Source organism: Ranitomeya variabilis, chromosome 8, assembly GCF_051348905.1.
Source record: "Ranitomeya variabilis isolate aRanVar5 chromosome 8, aRanVar5.hap1, whole genome shotgun sequence".
NCBI classification, from domain to species: domain Eukaryota; kingdom Metazoa; phylum Chordata; class Amphibia; order Anura; family Dendrobatidae; genus Ranitomeya; species Ranitomeya variabilis.
Window position 1 is genome coordinate 88,172,911 of NC_135239.1, and position 15,922 is coordinate 88,188,832.

Consider the following 15,922-nt stretch of genomic DNA (forward strand, 5'->3'; position numbering starts at 1 on the left):
AAATATATCATGAACATCATACACCTAATGTGGCAAATGTATAGATTACAATAGAAAGCAAGGTCATAGTGGAGTTCACTATCTCTGCAATTATCTAGTTTCAACAATCCGACCTTCGATGTTCTAATCACTGCCTCTATTTTACAGAAACTGAAGGTGAATGAAACCTGCTTATTGGGGTGCTCGGTGCACCCATGGCGTGGCTAAGAAGCACAGTGCACTGTTCCACCATTGGTTTAGTGTGCCCAGCTTCCCTCTATGGTGATGGACTGTGCAGACTTGCCTGAACATTCTCAGCCCTAGAACGCCACAATCTCAATCATTAGTGATGGAATACTACACCAGCGGGCTGATCAGTGCACCGAGCTTCTTAGTCACTCCAAGGGTGCTCCGAGCACCCCAATTAGCATATTTGATTAAACTTCTCTTTTGGTCATAAAGGTGAAAACTTGTTGGGACACTAAGGGGTTATAAAGGTCCAAATCTTATAAGGGCTGTATACCTCCGAGACTTTGTACGTGATTTATACTGAGAATTTTGGCTTGGTCGACAGGGACCCATTAATAGTAGCCGTAATAATAGGCTCATTATTTGGCTGCTACAGAAATAGATATAACCAAGTAAAAGCCTAATGGAAAGACTTAATGGGAACCGGTCATCTGATTCATGCCACAGAGGCGCAGGCAGCCTGAATCAGACACTGGGTGCGCTACTGCAGCCATGTTTGTTTTACACTAAAATCCTCAAGTGAACGTACTTAGAAATCCCGGCCAGAGACTGTGTGCCACTGATGACTAGTCCAAGAATGCTGGTTGCAAGCGACCTCCCCTAGACTGCCAGGTCTCTCCTTATGTGTGTGCATAGGAAGAGACCATCAGCCACAAGGCTCGCGGCATGGAGGAGCTGCCGAGGACCGGTCTCTGACTAGTATTCCAAGACACATAGTCCGCGACCGGCTATTCATGCATCATGATTTCCGAGTAAAGCTTAGACATCTGCAGTAGCGCAGCCAGGATCTTATTCATGCTGCCCGTGGTTAGGACAGAGCAGGCAGCTGGCAGGTCCTCTACTATATTCCATGACAGATAGAACCTTCATCTGAAGCTGATCTCGGGTAGTATCCGGCCGTGTCTTAACCCGTTCTCCCATTCATCTAATATACCGGGAAGGAACATGGCAGACCGGCCTAGCTATTATTCTGTAATGATGCATATGGTATTACATATTTTACTGCACAATATTAAGTAACTGTACCTGGACGTTTAGCATCGAGTGCTTGGCTCTCTATTGTGATATTACTTTCCTGCAGATTCTCCTGTGTATTACGTGCCTTGTATCGATCATAGCGACGGAGTTGTGGTCACGCATCGGATGGTTTACGCAGTTACGGAGACTCTGTATTCTAAGTTTTTTTGTCAGCGTGGCTTGGAACTGGATGTACTTATATAAGGTAAGCGCATATGTGCAGCAATGAGGGGGATTTAGCCTTTTTATTGTGCAACATATAGAACTTTATGGCTGGTACCTTGGTTCAATATTCGAGATTCAAGTGGTTACAAGAACACTCTGTCCGAGCAGTTACACATACACTCTCCTGGTTGATCCGGTGCTGTCCTGTCTGTATACTCTTTTGCGTCCCCCCCTGCCCAGGAGCTGTGGTATGATCAGACCATGTTCCTGCATAATCAGACATAGGCCATAGCACAGTACATAGCAGGGGCGCAGGAACATTTTTCTTAAAAGACATCCAATTGTCAAACTTATTGTTATTCAAAGATCTATTGATTAAAATTTTGATTAAAACTAACCTCTTTAAGTTTTTTTTCACCAGCCATATTTTTTTTATATATATTTCCAGTGATGTGTCTGTATAAAGTTTTATTTTAAGCAGAAACAACTGTTATATTTGTTTGTGTAGTTTTGGAATAAATATACATTACTGAATAATGGATAGAATTTCCCATTTTGTTTTACTGTTCATGCTCAACAAAAAATAACCTGTTCACTTTGTTCGTATGAAAACCCCTTTAAAGCCCATTGAAGCCTGGTCACAAAGGGGTTAAAATGGCCAGATACAATCAAAATAAACATATGTAAAGCACATAAGACAATCACAAAAGGATGCAGACCAACAACACCTGCAACTATTGGTGGATCACATTGTCAAACCAGTATCCATCCAGATTCTATACTAATAATGTGCAGACATGATGGTGTCCTATACCATGTATGTTGTTCCTCTTCCGCACAAAGGATTTTTTCCGATGGCTACGGGACCTGATAAGTTTCTAATGTGGATAACTGTTGTGAATTAGACTTTTTTGGCTCCCTCTTGTGGTCACTAGTGATATGACTCTGGGATTGTCTTTCCTCAGTTTGGCACCCACCTGGGTCGTTAGTCCAGGGGTGTTGCTATATGAACTTCCTGAATCCTCAGTCTGGTGCCTGGCATCGTTGTAATCAGTCCTTTCTGTTTGCTCCTGTCTGCTGGTCCTGGTTCTTGCAAAATTAAGCTAAGTCCTGCTTCCTTGTTTTTTGGTTATTTGTATTGCTCTTATTTTTTGTCCAGCTTGTTCTAAATGTGATTCCTGATTTTGCTGGAAGCTCTAGGGGGCTGGTATTCTCCCCCCGGGCCGTTAGACGGTTCGGGGGTTCTTGAATATCCAGCGTGGAAATTTTGATAGGGTTTTTGCTGACCGTATAAGTCATCTTACTATATTCTGCTATTAGTCAGTGGGCCTCTCTTTGCTAAATACCTAGTTCATTCTTACGTTTGTCTTTTCTTCTTACCTCACCGTTATTATTTGTTGGGGGCTTGTATACAACTTTTGGGGTCTTTTCTCTGGAGGCAAGAAAGGTCTATCTTTTCCCTTCTAGGGTTAGTTAGTTCTCCGGCTGGCGCGAGATGTCTAGAACCAACGTAGGCACGTTCCCCGGCTGCTGCTATTTGTGGTGCTAGGATTAGATATACGGTCAGCCCAGTTACCACTGCCCTATGAGCTGGATTTTTGTGTTTGCAGACTTGGTATTTATTTCTGAGACCCTCTGCCATTGGGGTCATAACAGTATGCCAGGCCAAAGTTGAATGTTTAATGCATTGCAGAAGTGGGATAATAAGAAAGGAAATTCTGAGGTTTTTTTTTTTTTTCCTCTCTTTCTTCCTCCCCTTTACCTCTGAGTGGCTTGAGCTTGCTGCAGACATGAATGTCCAGACCTTGATTACAAGTGTGGACCAGCTTGCTGCTCGTGTGCAGGGCATACAAGATTTTGTTACCAGTAGTCCTATGTCTGAACCTAAAATACCTATTCCTGAACTGTTCTCTGGAGACCGATTTAAGTTTCGGAATTTCAGGAATAATTGTAAATTGTTTCTATCTCTGAGACCCCGTTCATCTGGAGACTCAGCTCAGCAAGTTAAAATTGTTATCTCTTTCTTACGGGGCGACCCTCAGGATTGGGCCTTCTCGCTAGCGCCAGGAGATCCGGCATTGGCAAATATTGATGCGTTTTTTCTGGCGCTCGGATTGCTTTACGAGGAACCCAATCTTGAAATTCAGGCAGAAAAAGCCTTGCTGGCTATTTCTCAGGGCCAGGATGAAGCTGAAGTGTATTGCCAAAAATTTCGGAAATGGTCCGTGCTTACTCAGTGGAATGAGTGTGCTCTGGCCGCAAATTTCAGAAATGGCCTTTCTGAAGCCATTAAGAATGTGATGGTGGGTTTCTCCATTCCTACAAGTCTGAATGATTCCATGGCGCTGGCTATTCAAATTGACCGGCGTTTGCGGGAGCGCAAAGCCGCTAATCCTCTTGTGGTGTTGTCTGAACAAACACCTGATTTAATGCAATGTGGTAGAATTCAGACTAGAAATGAACGGAAAAATCATAGACGTCAGAATGGGTTGTGTTTTTACTGTGGTGATTCTACACATGTTATATCAGCATGCTCTAAACGCCTAACAAGGGTGGTTAGTCCTGTCGCCATTGGTAATTTGCAACCTAAATTTATTTTGTCTGTGACTTTAATTTGCTCATTGTCTTCCTACCCTGTTATGGCGTTTGTGGATTCAGGTGCTGCCCTGAGTCTTATGGATCTGTCATTTGCCAAGCGCTGTGGTTTTGTTCTTGAGCCGTTGGTAAATCCTATCCCTCTTAGAGGTATTGATGCTACGCCATTGGCGGAAAATAAACCGCAGTTTTGGACACAGGTAACCATGTGCATGACTCCTGAACATCAGGAGGTGATTCGTTTTCTTGTTCTGCATAAAATGCATGATTTGGTCGTTTTGGGTCTGCCATGGTTACAGACTCATAATCCAGTCTTGGATTGGAAGGCAATGTCTGTGTCAAGTTGGGGCTGTCAGGGAATTCATGGTGATTCCCCGCCGGTGTCTATTGCTTCCTCTACTCCTTCGGAAGTTCCTGAGTATTTGTCTGATTTTCAGGATGTATTCAGCGAGTCCAGGTCCAGTGCTCTGCCTCCTCATAGGGACTGTGACTGTGCTATAGATTTGATTCCAGGTAGTAAATTTCCTAAGGGAAGACTATTTAATCTGTCGGTACCTGAGCATGCCGCAATGCGTTCGTATATCGAGGAATCTCTGGAGAAGGGGCATATCCGTCCATCCTCTTCCCCTCTTGGTGCGGGATTCTTTTTTGTGGCCAAGAAGGACGGATCTTTGAGACCTTGTATTGACTATCGGCTTCTGAATAAAATCACTGTTAAATTTCAGTATCCTTTGCCTCTGTTGTCGGACTTGTTTGCCCGGATTAAAGGTGCCAAGTGGTTCACCAAGATAGATCTTCGTGGTGCGTACAACCTTGTGCGCATTAAGCAAGGAGATGAATGGAAAACTGCATTTAATACGCCCGAAGGTCATTTTGAGTACTTGGTGATGCCTTTTGGGCTCTCTAATGCTCCTTCAGTGTTTCAGTCCTTTATGCATGATATTTTCCGGAAGTATCTGGATAAATTTATGATTGTTTATCTGGATGATATTCTGGTTTTTTCTGATGATTGGGACTCGCATGTGGAGCAGGTCAGGATGGTGTTTCAGGTCTTGCGTGAGAATGCTTTGTTTGTTAAGGGCTCAAAGTGTCTCTTTGGAGTACAGAAGGTTCCCTTTTTGGGTTTTATTTTTTCCCCTTCTGCGGTGGAGATGGACCCAGTCAAGGTCCGAGCTATTCATGATTGGACTCAACCCACGTCAGTTAAGAGTCTTCAGAAGTTCTTGGGTTTTGCTAACTTCTACCGTCGTTTTATCGCTAATTTTTCTAGCGTTGTTAAACCTTTGACGGATATGACCAAGAAAGGTTCTGATGTTGCTAACTGGGTTCCTGCAGCCGTGGAAGCTTTCCAAGAGTTGAAGCGCCGGTTTACTTCAGCGCCTGTTTTGTGCCAGCCTGATGTCTCACTTCCCTTTCAGGTTGAAGTGGATGCTTCTGAGATTGGGGCATGGGCCGTTTTGTCGCAGAGAGGCCCTGGTTGCTCTGTAATGAGACCATGTGCTTTTTTCTCTAGGAAGTTTTCGCCTGCTGAGCGGAATTATGATGTTGGCAATCGGGAGTTGCTGGCCATGAAGTGGGCATTTGAGGAGTGGCGTCATTGGCTCGAGGGTGCTAAGCATCGTGTGGTGGTCTTGACTGATCACAAAAATCTGATGTATCTCGAGTCTGCTAAACGCCTGAATCCTAGACAGGCCCGTTGGTCATTGTTTTTCTCCCGTTTTGACTTTGTGGTCTCGTATTTACCAGGTTCAAAGAATGTGAAGGCTGATGCTCTTTCAAGGAGCTTTGTGCCTGACTCTCCTGGAGTCGCAGAACCAGTTGGTATTCTTAAAGAGGGAGTAATCTTGTCAGCCATTTCTCCGGATTTGCGACGTGTGTTGCAGAGATTTCAGGCTGGTAGACCTGACTCTTGTCCACCTGACAGACTGTTTGTTCCTGATAAGTGGACCAGCAGAGTCATTTCCGAGGTTCATTCCTCGGTGTTGGCAGGGCATCCGGGAATTTTTGGCACCAGAGATTTGGTGGCTAGGTCCTTTTGGTGGCCTTCCTTGTCACGGGATGTGCGGTCATTTGTGCAGTCCTGTGGGACTTGTGCTCGAGCTAAGCCTTGCTGTTCTCGTGCCAGCGGGTTGTTCTTGCCCTTGCCTGTCCCGAAGAGGCCTTGGACACACATTTCCATGGATTTCATTTCAGATCTTCCGGTGTCTCAGGGCATGTCTGTCATCTGGGTGGTATGTGATTGCTTTTCCAAGATGGTCCATTTGGTATCTTTGCCTAAGCTGCCTTCCTCTTCCGATCTGGTTCCTTTGTTCTTTCAGAATGTGGTTCGTTTACACGGCATTCCTGAGAATATCGTGTCTGACAGAGGATCCCAGTTTGTTTCCAGGTTCTGGCGATCCTTTTGTGCTAAGATGGGCATTGATTTGTCGTTTTCGTCTGCCTTTCATCCTCAGACTAATGGACAAACGGAGCGAACTAATCAGACTCTGGAGGCTTATTTGAGGTGTTTTGTTTCTGCAGATCAGGATGATTGGGTGACCTTCTTGCCGTTGGCTGAGTTTGCCCTTAATAATCGGGTTTCCGGGTTTCCATCCTCGTTTTTCCTCGGGACATGTGGAGCCTTCTGACTGTCCTGGGGTAGATTCTGTGGTGGATAGGTTGCAGCAGATTTGGAATCATGTGGTGGACAACTTAAAGTTGTCACAGGAGAAGGCTCAGCGTTTTGCCAACCGCCGCCGCGGTGTGGGTCCCCGACTTCGTGTTGGGGATTTGGTATGGCTGTCTTCTCGATTTGTTCCTATGAAGGTCTCCTCTCCTAAATTTAAGCCTCGCTTCATCGGTCCTTACAAGATATTGGAAATCCTTAATCCTGTGTCCTTTCGCTTGGATCTTCCGGTGTTGTTTGCCATTCACAACGTGTTCCATAGGTCTTTGTTGCGGCGGTACGTTGTACCTGTGGTTCCTTCTGTTGAGCCTCCTGCTCCGGTGTTGGTTGAGGGCGAGTTGGAGTACGTGGTGGAGAAGATCTTGGATTCTCGTCTCTCCAGGCGGAGGCTTCAGTATCTGGTCAAGTGGAAGGGCTATGGTCAGGAGGATAATTCCTGGGTGGTTGCCTCTGATGTGCATGCGGCCGATTTAGTTCGTGCCTTTCACGCTGCTCATCCTGATCGCCCTGGTGGTCTTGGTGAGGGTTCGGTGACCCCTCCTTAAAGGGGGGGTACTGTTGTGAATTAGACTTTTTTGGCTCCCTCTTGTGGTCACTAGTGATATGACTCTGGGATTGTCTTTCCTCAGTTTGGCACCCACCTGGGTCGTTAGTCCAGGGGTGTTGCTATATGAACTTCCTGAATCCTCAGTCTGGTGCCTGGCATCGTTGTAATCAGTCCTTTCTGTTTGCTCCTGTCTGCTGGTCCTGGTTCTTGCAAAATTAAGCTAAGTCCTGTTCCTTGTTTTTTGGTTATTTGTATTGCTCTTATTTTTTGTCCAGCTTGTTCTAAATGTGATTCCTGATTTTGCTGGAAGCTCTAGGGGGCTGGTATTCTCCCCCGGGCCGTTAGACGGTTCGGGGGTTCTTGAATATCCAGCGTGGAAATTTTGATAGGGTTTTTGCTGACCGTATAAGTCATCTTACTATATTCTGCTATTAGTCAGTGGGCCTCTCTTTGCTAAATACCTAGTTCATTCTTACGTTTGTCTTTTCTTCTTACCTCACCGTTATTATTTGTTGGGGGCTTGTATCCAACTTTTGGGGTCTTTTCTCTGGAGGCAAGAAAGGTCTATCTTTTCCCTTCTAGGGTTAGTTAGTTCTCCGGCTGGCGCGAGACGTCTAGAACCAACGTAGGCACGTTCCCCGGCTGCTGCTATTTGTGGTGCTAGGATTAGATATACGGTCAGCCCAGTTACCACTGCCCTATGAGCTGTTTTTTTGTGTTTGCAGACTTGGTATTTATTTCTGAGACCCTCTGCCATTGGGGTCATAACAGATAACCAATCCTTAGTCCTGGCAACCTCTGAAAAGGGAAAATTTTTCAATCATAATTACAGCTTAAAGTGAACCTCCCACATCTCCAAACACTAATAACCAGCAGATATGGGATTAATCTGCAGGTTAATAAGTTCTAAAGCCGTGTGGCTGCCGCACTGAAAGCCCGGCATCCTGGAGGAGACTATTCCTCCTGGGAGTCACTGGTGTTCAGTCATAGAGGTGCAGCTGGTGTGATCTCAGTCACTGCGCAGTATACAGCGAGCAGCGGCTTTTAGCCCGCCCTTACAGCCACCTTTGCACTGATGCACTTCAAAGCGAGCTGTCAGTCAAAGTGCCAGGGCATGTCCCCAGTATAGTGAATGATGGCTGAAACCATGGTGGAATGCCTGTAGGACTGAAGACCGGCGACTCCTGGAAGAAATAAGGCTACGTTCACATTTGCGGTCAGCGCCGCAGCGTCGGGCGCCGCAGCGGCGCCGCATGCGTCATGCGCCCCTATATTTAACATGGGGGCGCATGGACATGCGTTGTGCTGCGTTTAGCGCCGCATGGCCGCAAGCGTTGGACGCAAGAAACGCATCAAGTTGCATTTTTTTTGCGTCCAACTTGCGGCCAAAAACGACGCATGCGGCGCAAAACGCAGCGTTTTAGCGTGCGTTTTGCCGCGTTTTTGTTTGCGTTGTGCGCTGCGGCGCCGACGCTGCGGCGCACAACGCAAATGTGAACGTAGCCTAAAGGACTCAAAAGAGTATACAAACAGGACAGCACAGGGGGAGCTGCACACTTCTGTATGATGTAATGTCCCAGACAGGAGGGGGAGCAGTGAGGAGCAGCTGCTATCACACGGAATTACAAGGGTTGTAGAGATCATAAAACTGCACTGGACGTATCATCTTTATAGTGTATGAGGGTAGTGACAGTACAAACATATTTTTTATCTTCCCAGAGTACCTCTTTAATTCTTCTGCTTTGTAATTGACGTACGTGTCTCCTTCTGCCTTAATAAGGTACAGCCTTTCCCCTTGGTAAGAAAAGTGCCGTTCATATTACAGTGATGCAAAGTGAAAAGCTGTATATTCGCCATTGCAAGGCTCACAAAATATGGCCTGCATCCTTTGGGCTAGACTCACTCCTAGGTTCCTTTTCTCCATTGCTCTGCTCTGTCATAGGAGAAGAACAATTAAATTAACAGCACCAAATCCACCGCGGTTCTTTTGGGTTTTCACCATGGTGTTTTGCATTTTACCGAAATGTGCAAACTGTCTCTTCAGAGAGGAAGAGGACTAGAACTCTAGTGCCACCTATTGGAAGTAGCAATCCTAACAGTCAATGTCGACCCTTTAACGAGCTTTGTCACATGACTAAGGATAAAAACCTGATTGATAAAGACCTTTTTAGGTCGAAACGTTGCATTATGGCAGAATAAAGATATTGGATTTTTTTTATCACCTGGACTGGATGCTGTTCCTTTTACTTTTAAGTCATGTGACAAGGCTCTTTAAAGGGTCAACATTGACTTTTAGGATTGCTACTTACAATAGGTGGCACCAGAGTTCTAGTCCTCGTCTCTCTGAAGAGACAATTTGCATATTTCCCAGAGGAGCATTGTGCCTTTAAGTCTCCTCATCTCGACATGCTTAACATGTCACTCTCTGCAAGGAGAAACGTTACTTCTTGGATCCCGCATTTTAGCGAAAGAATTGTGCAATAGACTGCAATATTTTGCCTGTACTTTCTGTGGCACTTGCTATAATATGGCCGCTATTGATGTGTATGTGCTCTCCACTGCTCCGCTGTATACCTCTGAGTCACTGAGGTTATTACTGACGGATCTGTAGAAGTGTGCAGGAAAAGGTATTGGTACACTCCCCAATTGTATGGAAACATGGAAGAATCCCTCTGTATAGAGGATCCGACAGAGAACCTGGGAGACCTGGAGGCCCGCCATGTGCATGAGCTACAATAAAGTTTTCAATTTTGAATACAGGCATGTACCCCCATGTGGCATGTCCAGGCTGGAGCAAGGTGTAACAAGGGATCCTATTGATTGTAAGGTTTCATCTTCCTTTTTAGGTAGCATTTGCAGAACAACAGGCTGAACTGGCAAAGCAGCAAAAGTTTGATGGCAGCTGTGGGGAGAAGATAAGCTGGTCAGAAAGTCTTTTTGGTGAGCCAATAATATGTGTTACTGAGCACTGGCTATCATGTAGCATACCTTTTCAGTAATACACATGCTTCTTTATAGTTTTCAGGTTCTGAATGTGCTAGGTAGAGCGGCCCTCCTCCTAGATTCCTACCATAACTTGAGCACTGGGACATGGCCGGCGAGGACGCTCTACAGCATACTATACCTTCAGCAATATACTGGTCTCACTACGTCTCACTATTAGGCCATGTTCAGTGTTTGGTCAATATTTCACATCATTATTTGTAAGCCAAAACCAGACGTGGTGACTTGTTTCTATTATACTTTTCCACTGATTTCTCTACTCCTGATTTCAGCTGACAAATACTGATGTAAAAAACGTAGGTATCCATGGTTACAACTACTCATGTAGTGACAGTTGTTAGTGGTCGTAACCATGGATACCTAAGCTACTACAGTGCCTGCACATGGGTATGCGGCAAAGCAAATCAGAAGAACTATACTACATTCCTAATTGGAGGTATTTGCTGATAATATTTTTACACCCACTACATATTGGGATAGGATATTGGAGAAGGGAATACCCCTTAAATCTATAAGGGTTTCTACACATGTTAAGTATTTTCTGCATCAAAAAACGGGTCTCTTGGCAGGAAAAATTATTAATAAAAAACGCATTGACTTCTGTACTTCTGCAGATTTGAAACTGCTTCAAATCTGCAAGGAAAAAAAAGAACGAGCATAAGAATCTCTGGTGGCATTAAATGCTTCAGTTTTTGTGACAAAACTACTTGGAAAAACGGCAGCAAATGCTTAACGGTTTGGTAATAAATAGCAAACTTTTGAGACCACTCAATTCTCTTCATCAGGCATAGAATAACAGAGAATCTGTAGAGTCACATTTATACAGAACCCGACACAGGAATAATGCAATAGATAAGACAAGTGACGTGAAGCAGAACTATCAATGTGGGAAGGGGAGAAAGGTAAGATCTCAGACACAGAAGAGTCTGGGAGTACAAACTTATGATGACACTAGATGGTAGCCCGATTCTAACGCATCGGGTATTCTAGAATATGTATGTAGTTTATTTATGAAGATTTTAGAATAATACATTGAATACACAGGATTCGGACTGCGCCTGTCGCTGATTGTTCGCGGCCGGCCACGTAGTATGTAACAGCCCACGTAGTAAATAGCACAGCCACGTAGTATATAGCACAGCCACGTAGTATATAGCACAGCCCACGGAGTATATAGCACAGCCACGTAGTATATAACACAGCCCACGGAGTATATAGCCCTGCCACGTAGTATATAGCACAGCCCATGGAGTGTATAACAGCCCACATAGCATATAACACAGCCACGTAGTTTATAACAGTCCACGTAGCATGTAACACAGCTCAAGTAGTATATAACAGCCCACGCACGCAGTATATAACACAGGCCACGTAGTGTATAACACTGGCTACGTAGTGTATAACACTGGCTACGTAGTGTATAACACAGCCCACGTAGTGTATAACACAGCCCATGTAGTGTATAACACAGCCCATGTAGTATATTGCACAGCCCACGTAGTATATAGCACAGCCCACGCAGTACATTGCACAGCCCACGCAGTACATTGCACAGCCCACATAGTACATTGCACAGCCCACATAGTATATTGCACAGCCCACGTATTATATTGCACAGCCCACGTATTATATTGCACAGCCCACGTAGTATATAGCAATGTGGGCATCATATCCCTGTTAAAAAAAAAAAAAAAAAGAATTAAAATAAAAAATAGTTATATACTCACCTTCCGTTGGCCCAAGAGTGCATTGCGGTCTCGCGAGATGATGATGTAGCGGTCTCGCGAGACCGCTACGTCATCATCTCGCGAGACCGCAATGCATGGAGCGGTCACCGGAGTGTCGCGAGGAGCTGGAAAGGCCGGTTCTGGATCCGAGGGGCCGACGGACGGTGAGTATATAACTATTTTTAATTTTTTTAAATTATTTTTAACATTAGATCTTTTAACTATTGATGCCACATAGGCAGCATCAATAGTAAAAAGTTGGTCACACAGGGATAATAGCAGCGGTAACGGAGTGCATTACCCGCCGCATAACGCGGTCCGTTACCGCTGCCATTAACCCTGTGTGAGCGCTGACTGGAGGGGATTATGGAGCGGGGAGTAAGGAGCGGCCATTTTGCCGCCGGACTGTGCCCGTCGCTGATTGGTCGTGGCCGGTTTGCCGCGACCAATCAGCGACTTGGATTTCCATGACAGACAGAGACCGCGACCAATGAATATCCGTGACAGACAGACAGACAGAAGGACAGACGGAAGTGACCCTTAGACAATTATATAGTAGATTTGACAGAATCAGAGTAGGATTGAATCTGTTGCATGGATTTAGGTTTTCAGGAATGAATGCAAAGTGGCATGACAGAAAAGAAAATTTTACCACCTAAATGTTGCTAAATTCTGAACACGTCACTATAGCCGGCTGTTATTTGGTTGTGAATTGCCATGACAAACATCAGGACCACACAATCATGATCTCAGGGTGTTGATGGGGGCCCCCCACATTCTGTGAACCATCTAGATGCCGTAGTCACTATTGAGAGCAGCATCTAAGGGATAAAACGGCCATTGTTGATGCCAACACTGATAGTGACTGATGCAGCAAGTTGTCAGCTATAGTGTACAGCCGACAGTTGCTGCAATTCACCCGTCAGTGGATGCTATTCAGTTTTAAGTCATATTGATGATCACTAAGGGGTTAATTACCATAATACCTCATCTTGTGGTCCCCTTCTGCCATGATGTCCTTAAGGTGGTGGTCTTCTGATTTAATCAGGTGATCTTCTTCCCTGCTTTGAACTCCTCTGTGTTGGAACTGAAAGCATTTGACTTCCATCATTTTTATATGCCAACATCATATGAAATGGGGGGCCTGGACCTTGTTTGCTTCAGAAAGAAAAGAAGGGAGTGAGAATCTTCCATGCTAGTACCAACCAGTTCACCACATTTTAGCATTTCTATCGATCTCTGTTGAATCTGGGAGACAGCTGACATTACTATGGCTAGTATAAATAAGAAAACAAAGGGGAAGTCCTCCCAATCTGACCAGCCTTGTTCATCAGACATTGATTCTAATGCTGGGGATCCCCCTGAACAAGTGACTATTGCATGTTAGAGCTGCTGCAGCTAAAAAATAGAGATTTTTGTGTACTCACCGTAAAATCCTTTTCTCCGAGCCACTCATTGGGGGACACAGGACTGTGGGTGTATGCTGCTGCCTGTAGGAGGCTGACACTAAGTAAATACAACAAAGGGTTAGCTCCTACTCTGCAGTATACACCACCCACTGGCGGTGACCAAGCAGTATGACATTATCAAAAACTAACCGTAAGTAAAACATGTCAAAACTATAACACTCATCGTAGGCAGCAGGCCAAAAGGGTGAGTGCTGTGTCCCCCTAATGAGTGGCTTGGAGAAAAGGATTTTACGGTGAGTACACAAAAATCCCCTTTTTCTCCTTCGCCACATTGGGGGACACAGTACCGGGGGACGTCCCAAAGCAGTCCCTGGGTGGGAGATAACATAACAGAGTAAACTCCCAGCACCTGCAATCTAAAGATGCGCTTCCGCTGCCTGCATGATACGTCTACCCAAACTAGCATCTGCAGATGCCTGAGTATGGACGACATAATCCAATGAAAAAAAAGAAAAACGGCTTGCACTCACCAGGCCCGATGAACAGTAATAGTTTTTATTAGAACATATGCAGTAAAATCAGGGAGAACGTGTCCATGTAGGATGACAGCTGTTTCGCGCGCACCCACGCTTCCGCTGATCCGATCACACACACTCCTCGCAGGCTTGGAAAGATGGCCCTTTGATCAGTAGGTCATCTAGATAAGGTGGAACGACTAAGCCCCGAGAGTGTAGAATGGCCATGGCAGCCACCATGACCTTTGTGAATAACCTGAGGGCGGTGGCGAGGCCGACGGGCAAGGCTGTGAACTGAAAATGTTCTCCCCGAACAGCAAAGTGAAGAAATCTTTGGTGAGGAGGAAAATTTGGGATGTGAAGATAGACATCCCGAATGTCGATGGAGGCTAGGAACTCCCCTCGTTCCATCGAGGAGATGACGCAATGGAGGAACTCCATCCTGAAATTCTGCACTCTGTCGAATGTTTAGAAGCTTCAAGTCCAGGATGGGTCTGACTGAACCACCCTTCTTTGGTACCGTGAACAGGTTTGAATAGAACCCTTGGAACCTTTCGTTCTCTGGGACCGGGGTAATGACCCCGTCCGTATCAGCGGCTTGGTTAAAGGCCTGAGCCCACTTACCTGCCTCGGGGGGATGGGAAAAAAAGAATCGGGTTGGAGGGGGGGAAGAAAATTCTATTTTGTACCTGAAGGACACCAGATCTCTAACCCTCTCGTCGTGAATTACTGTGAGCCGGACATGGCGAAAGAGGAGTAGTAGGCCGCCTACTCTGATGGTGTCGTCCGGGCAAGGTTGTGAGTCATTTAGTCAAGGATCTGAAGGGTCTGGATACCCTAGATCTGGACTGCTTGGGGCGGCCCTTCCACGAGTGGTTGCGTTTGTGTGAGGACTGAGGACTCTTGTCCCTGTGTACAGGGCGCCCTGAAGCGGGTGAACTAGCTGTCGAGGACCACCCGTAATTGCTGCGAAAGGACCGAAAACGTGTCTGCAGCTGACGGCGGATAAGACACCTAACTCTCTGCTGGGAATGTACTCTTCCCGCCTGTAGCGTCCGAAATCAGTTGGTCCAGCTTTTCTCCGAATAAACGACCGCTGAGATAAGGAAGAGATGTTAAGGACTTTTTAGATGCAGAGTCTGCACGCCAGTTCCTCAGGCATAGTGCACTTCTAATAGCTACTGCGTTGGAAGCTGTAAGCGCAGAGCAGTTAGCCGTATCCAGGGAAGCATTTACTAAATGATCACCGGCCAAAAAAAATTTGATTGGCCAACTCTGCTATCTCAGAAGGAAGATCACTATTCTGTATGGCCTTATGCAGGGAATCTGCCCAGTAAGCCACGGCTTTGGCTACCTAGGTCGCTGTAATGGAGGGAAAAAGTGCCGAGCCAGACACTTCAAAAACCGAACGAGCGAGGCTGTCAATCAGTCAATCTGTGGGATCTTTAATGGAAGATGCATCCAGTAGGGACAGCAGAGTTTTGGATGATAAACGCGATACAGGAGGATCCGCTGGAGGAGATTCCGTCCAATGTTTGCAGAGGTCAGGGGAGAAAGAATACACCATGTTCCAAATTATTATGCATATGATCTTTTTCTCGGATTTTCCTAAATGGTGCAAATGACAGTCAGTCTAATAAGTCATCACCCGTTAGAGTATACATCGAATTTTATTGAAGAAACCTCCCAATGATAACAGTATAATCTCCAAAATGAATAAAAACTCAAAAGGCACTGTTCCAAATTATTAGGCACAGTAGAATTTCTAAACATTTGATATGTTTTAAAGAACTGAAAATGCTCATTTGTGGAATTTGCAGCATTAGGAGGTCACATTCACTGAACAAAAAAGCTATTGAACTCCAAAACATCCTAACAGTCCAAGTTACATGTTAACATAGGACTCCTTCTTTGCCATCACCTTCACAATACTTGCATCCATTGAACTTATGAGTTTTTGGAGAGTTTCTGCTTGCCTTTCTTTGCATGAAGTCTGAATAGCCTCCCAGAGCTGCTGTTTTGATGTGAACTGCCTCCCACCCTCATATATC

At 45.4% G+C, this 15,922-nt stretch overlaps 1 protein-coding gene across 7 annotated transcripts in view; it reads left to right on the top strand.

The window, feature by feature from the left end:
• CLCC1 (chloride channel CLIC like 1) overlaps window positions 1-15,922 on the top strand; it is a 233,456-nt gene that overhangs the window by 32,720 nt on the left and 184,814 nt on the right. For all 7 annotated transcript variants that reach the window (XM_077278352.1, XM_077278348.1, XM_077278353.1 and 4 more), the window contains 2 exons: window positions 1,310-1,450; window positions 10,064-10,157. In XM_077278352.1, coding sequence (XP_077134467.1) covers window positions 1,310-1,450; window positions 10,064-10,157 — 235 coding nt within the window. The remainder of the gene's footprint in view (window positions 1-1,309; window positions 1,451-10,063; window positions 10,158-15,922) is intronic.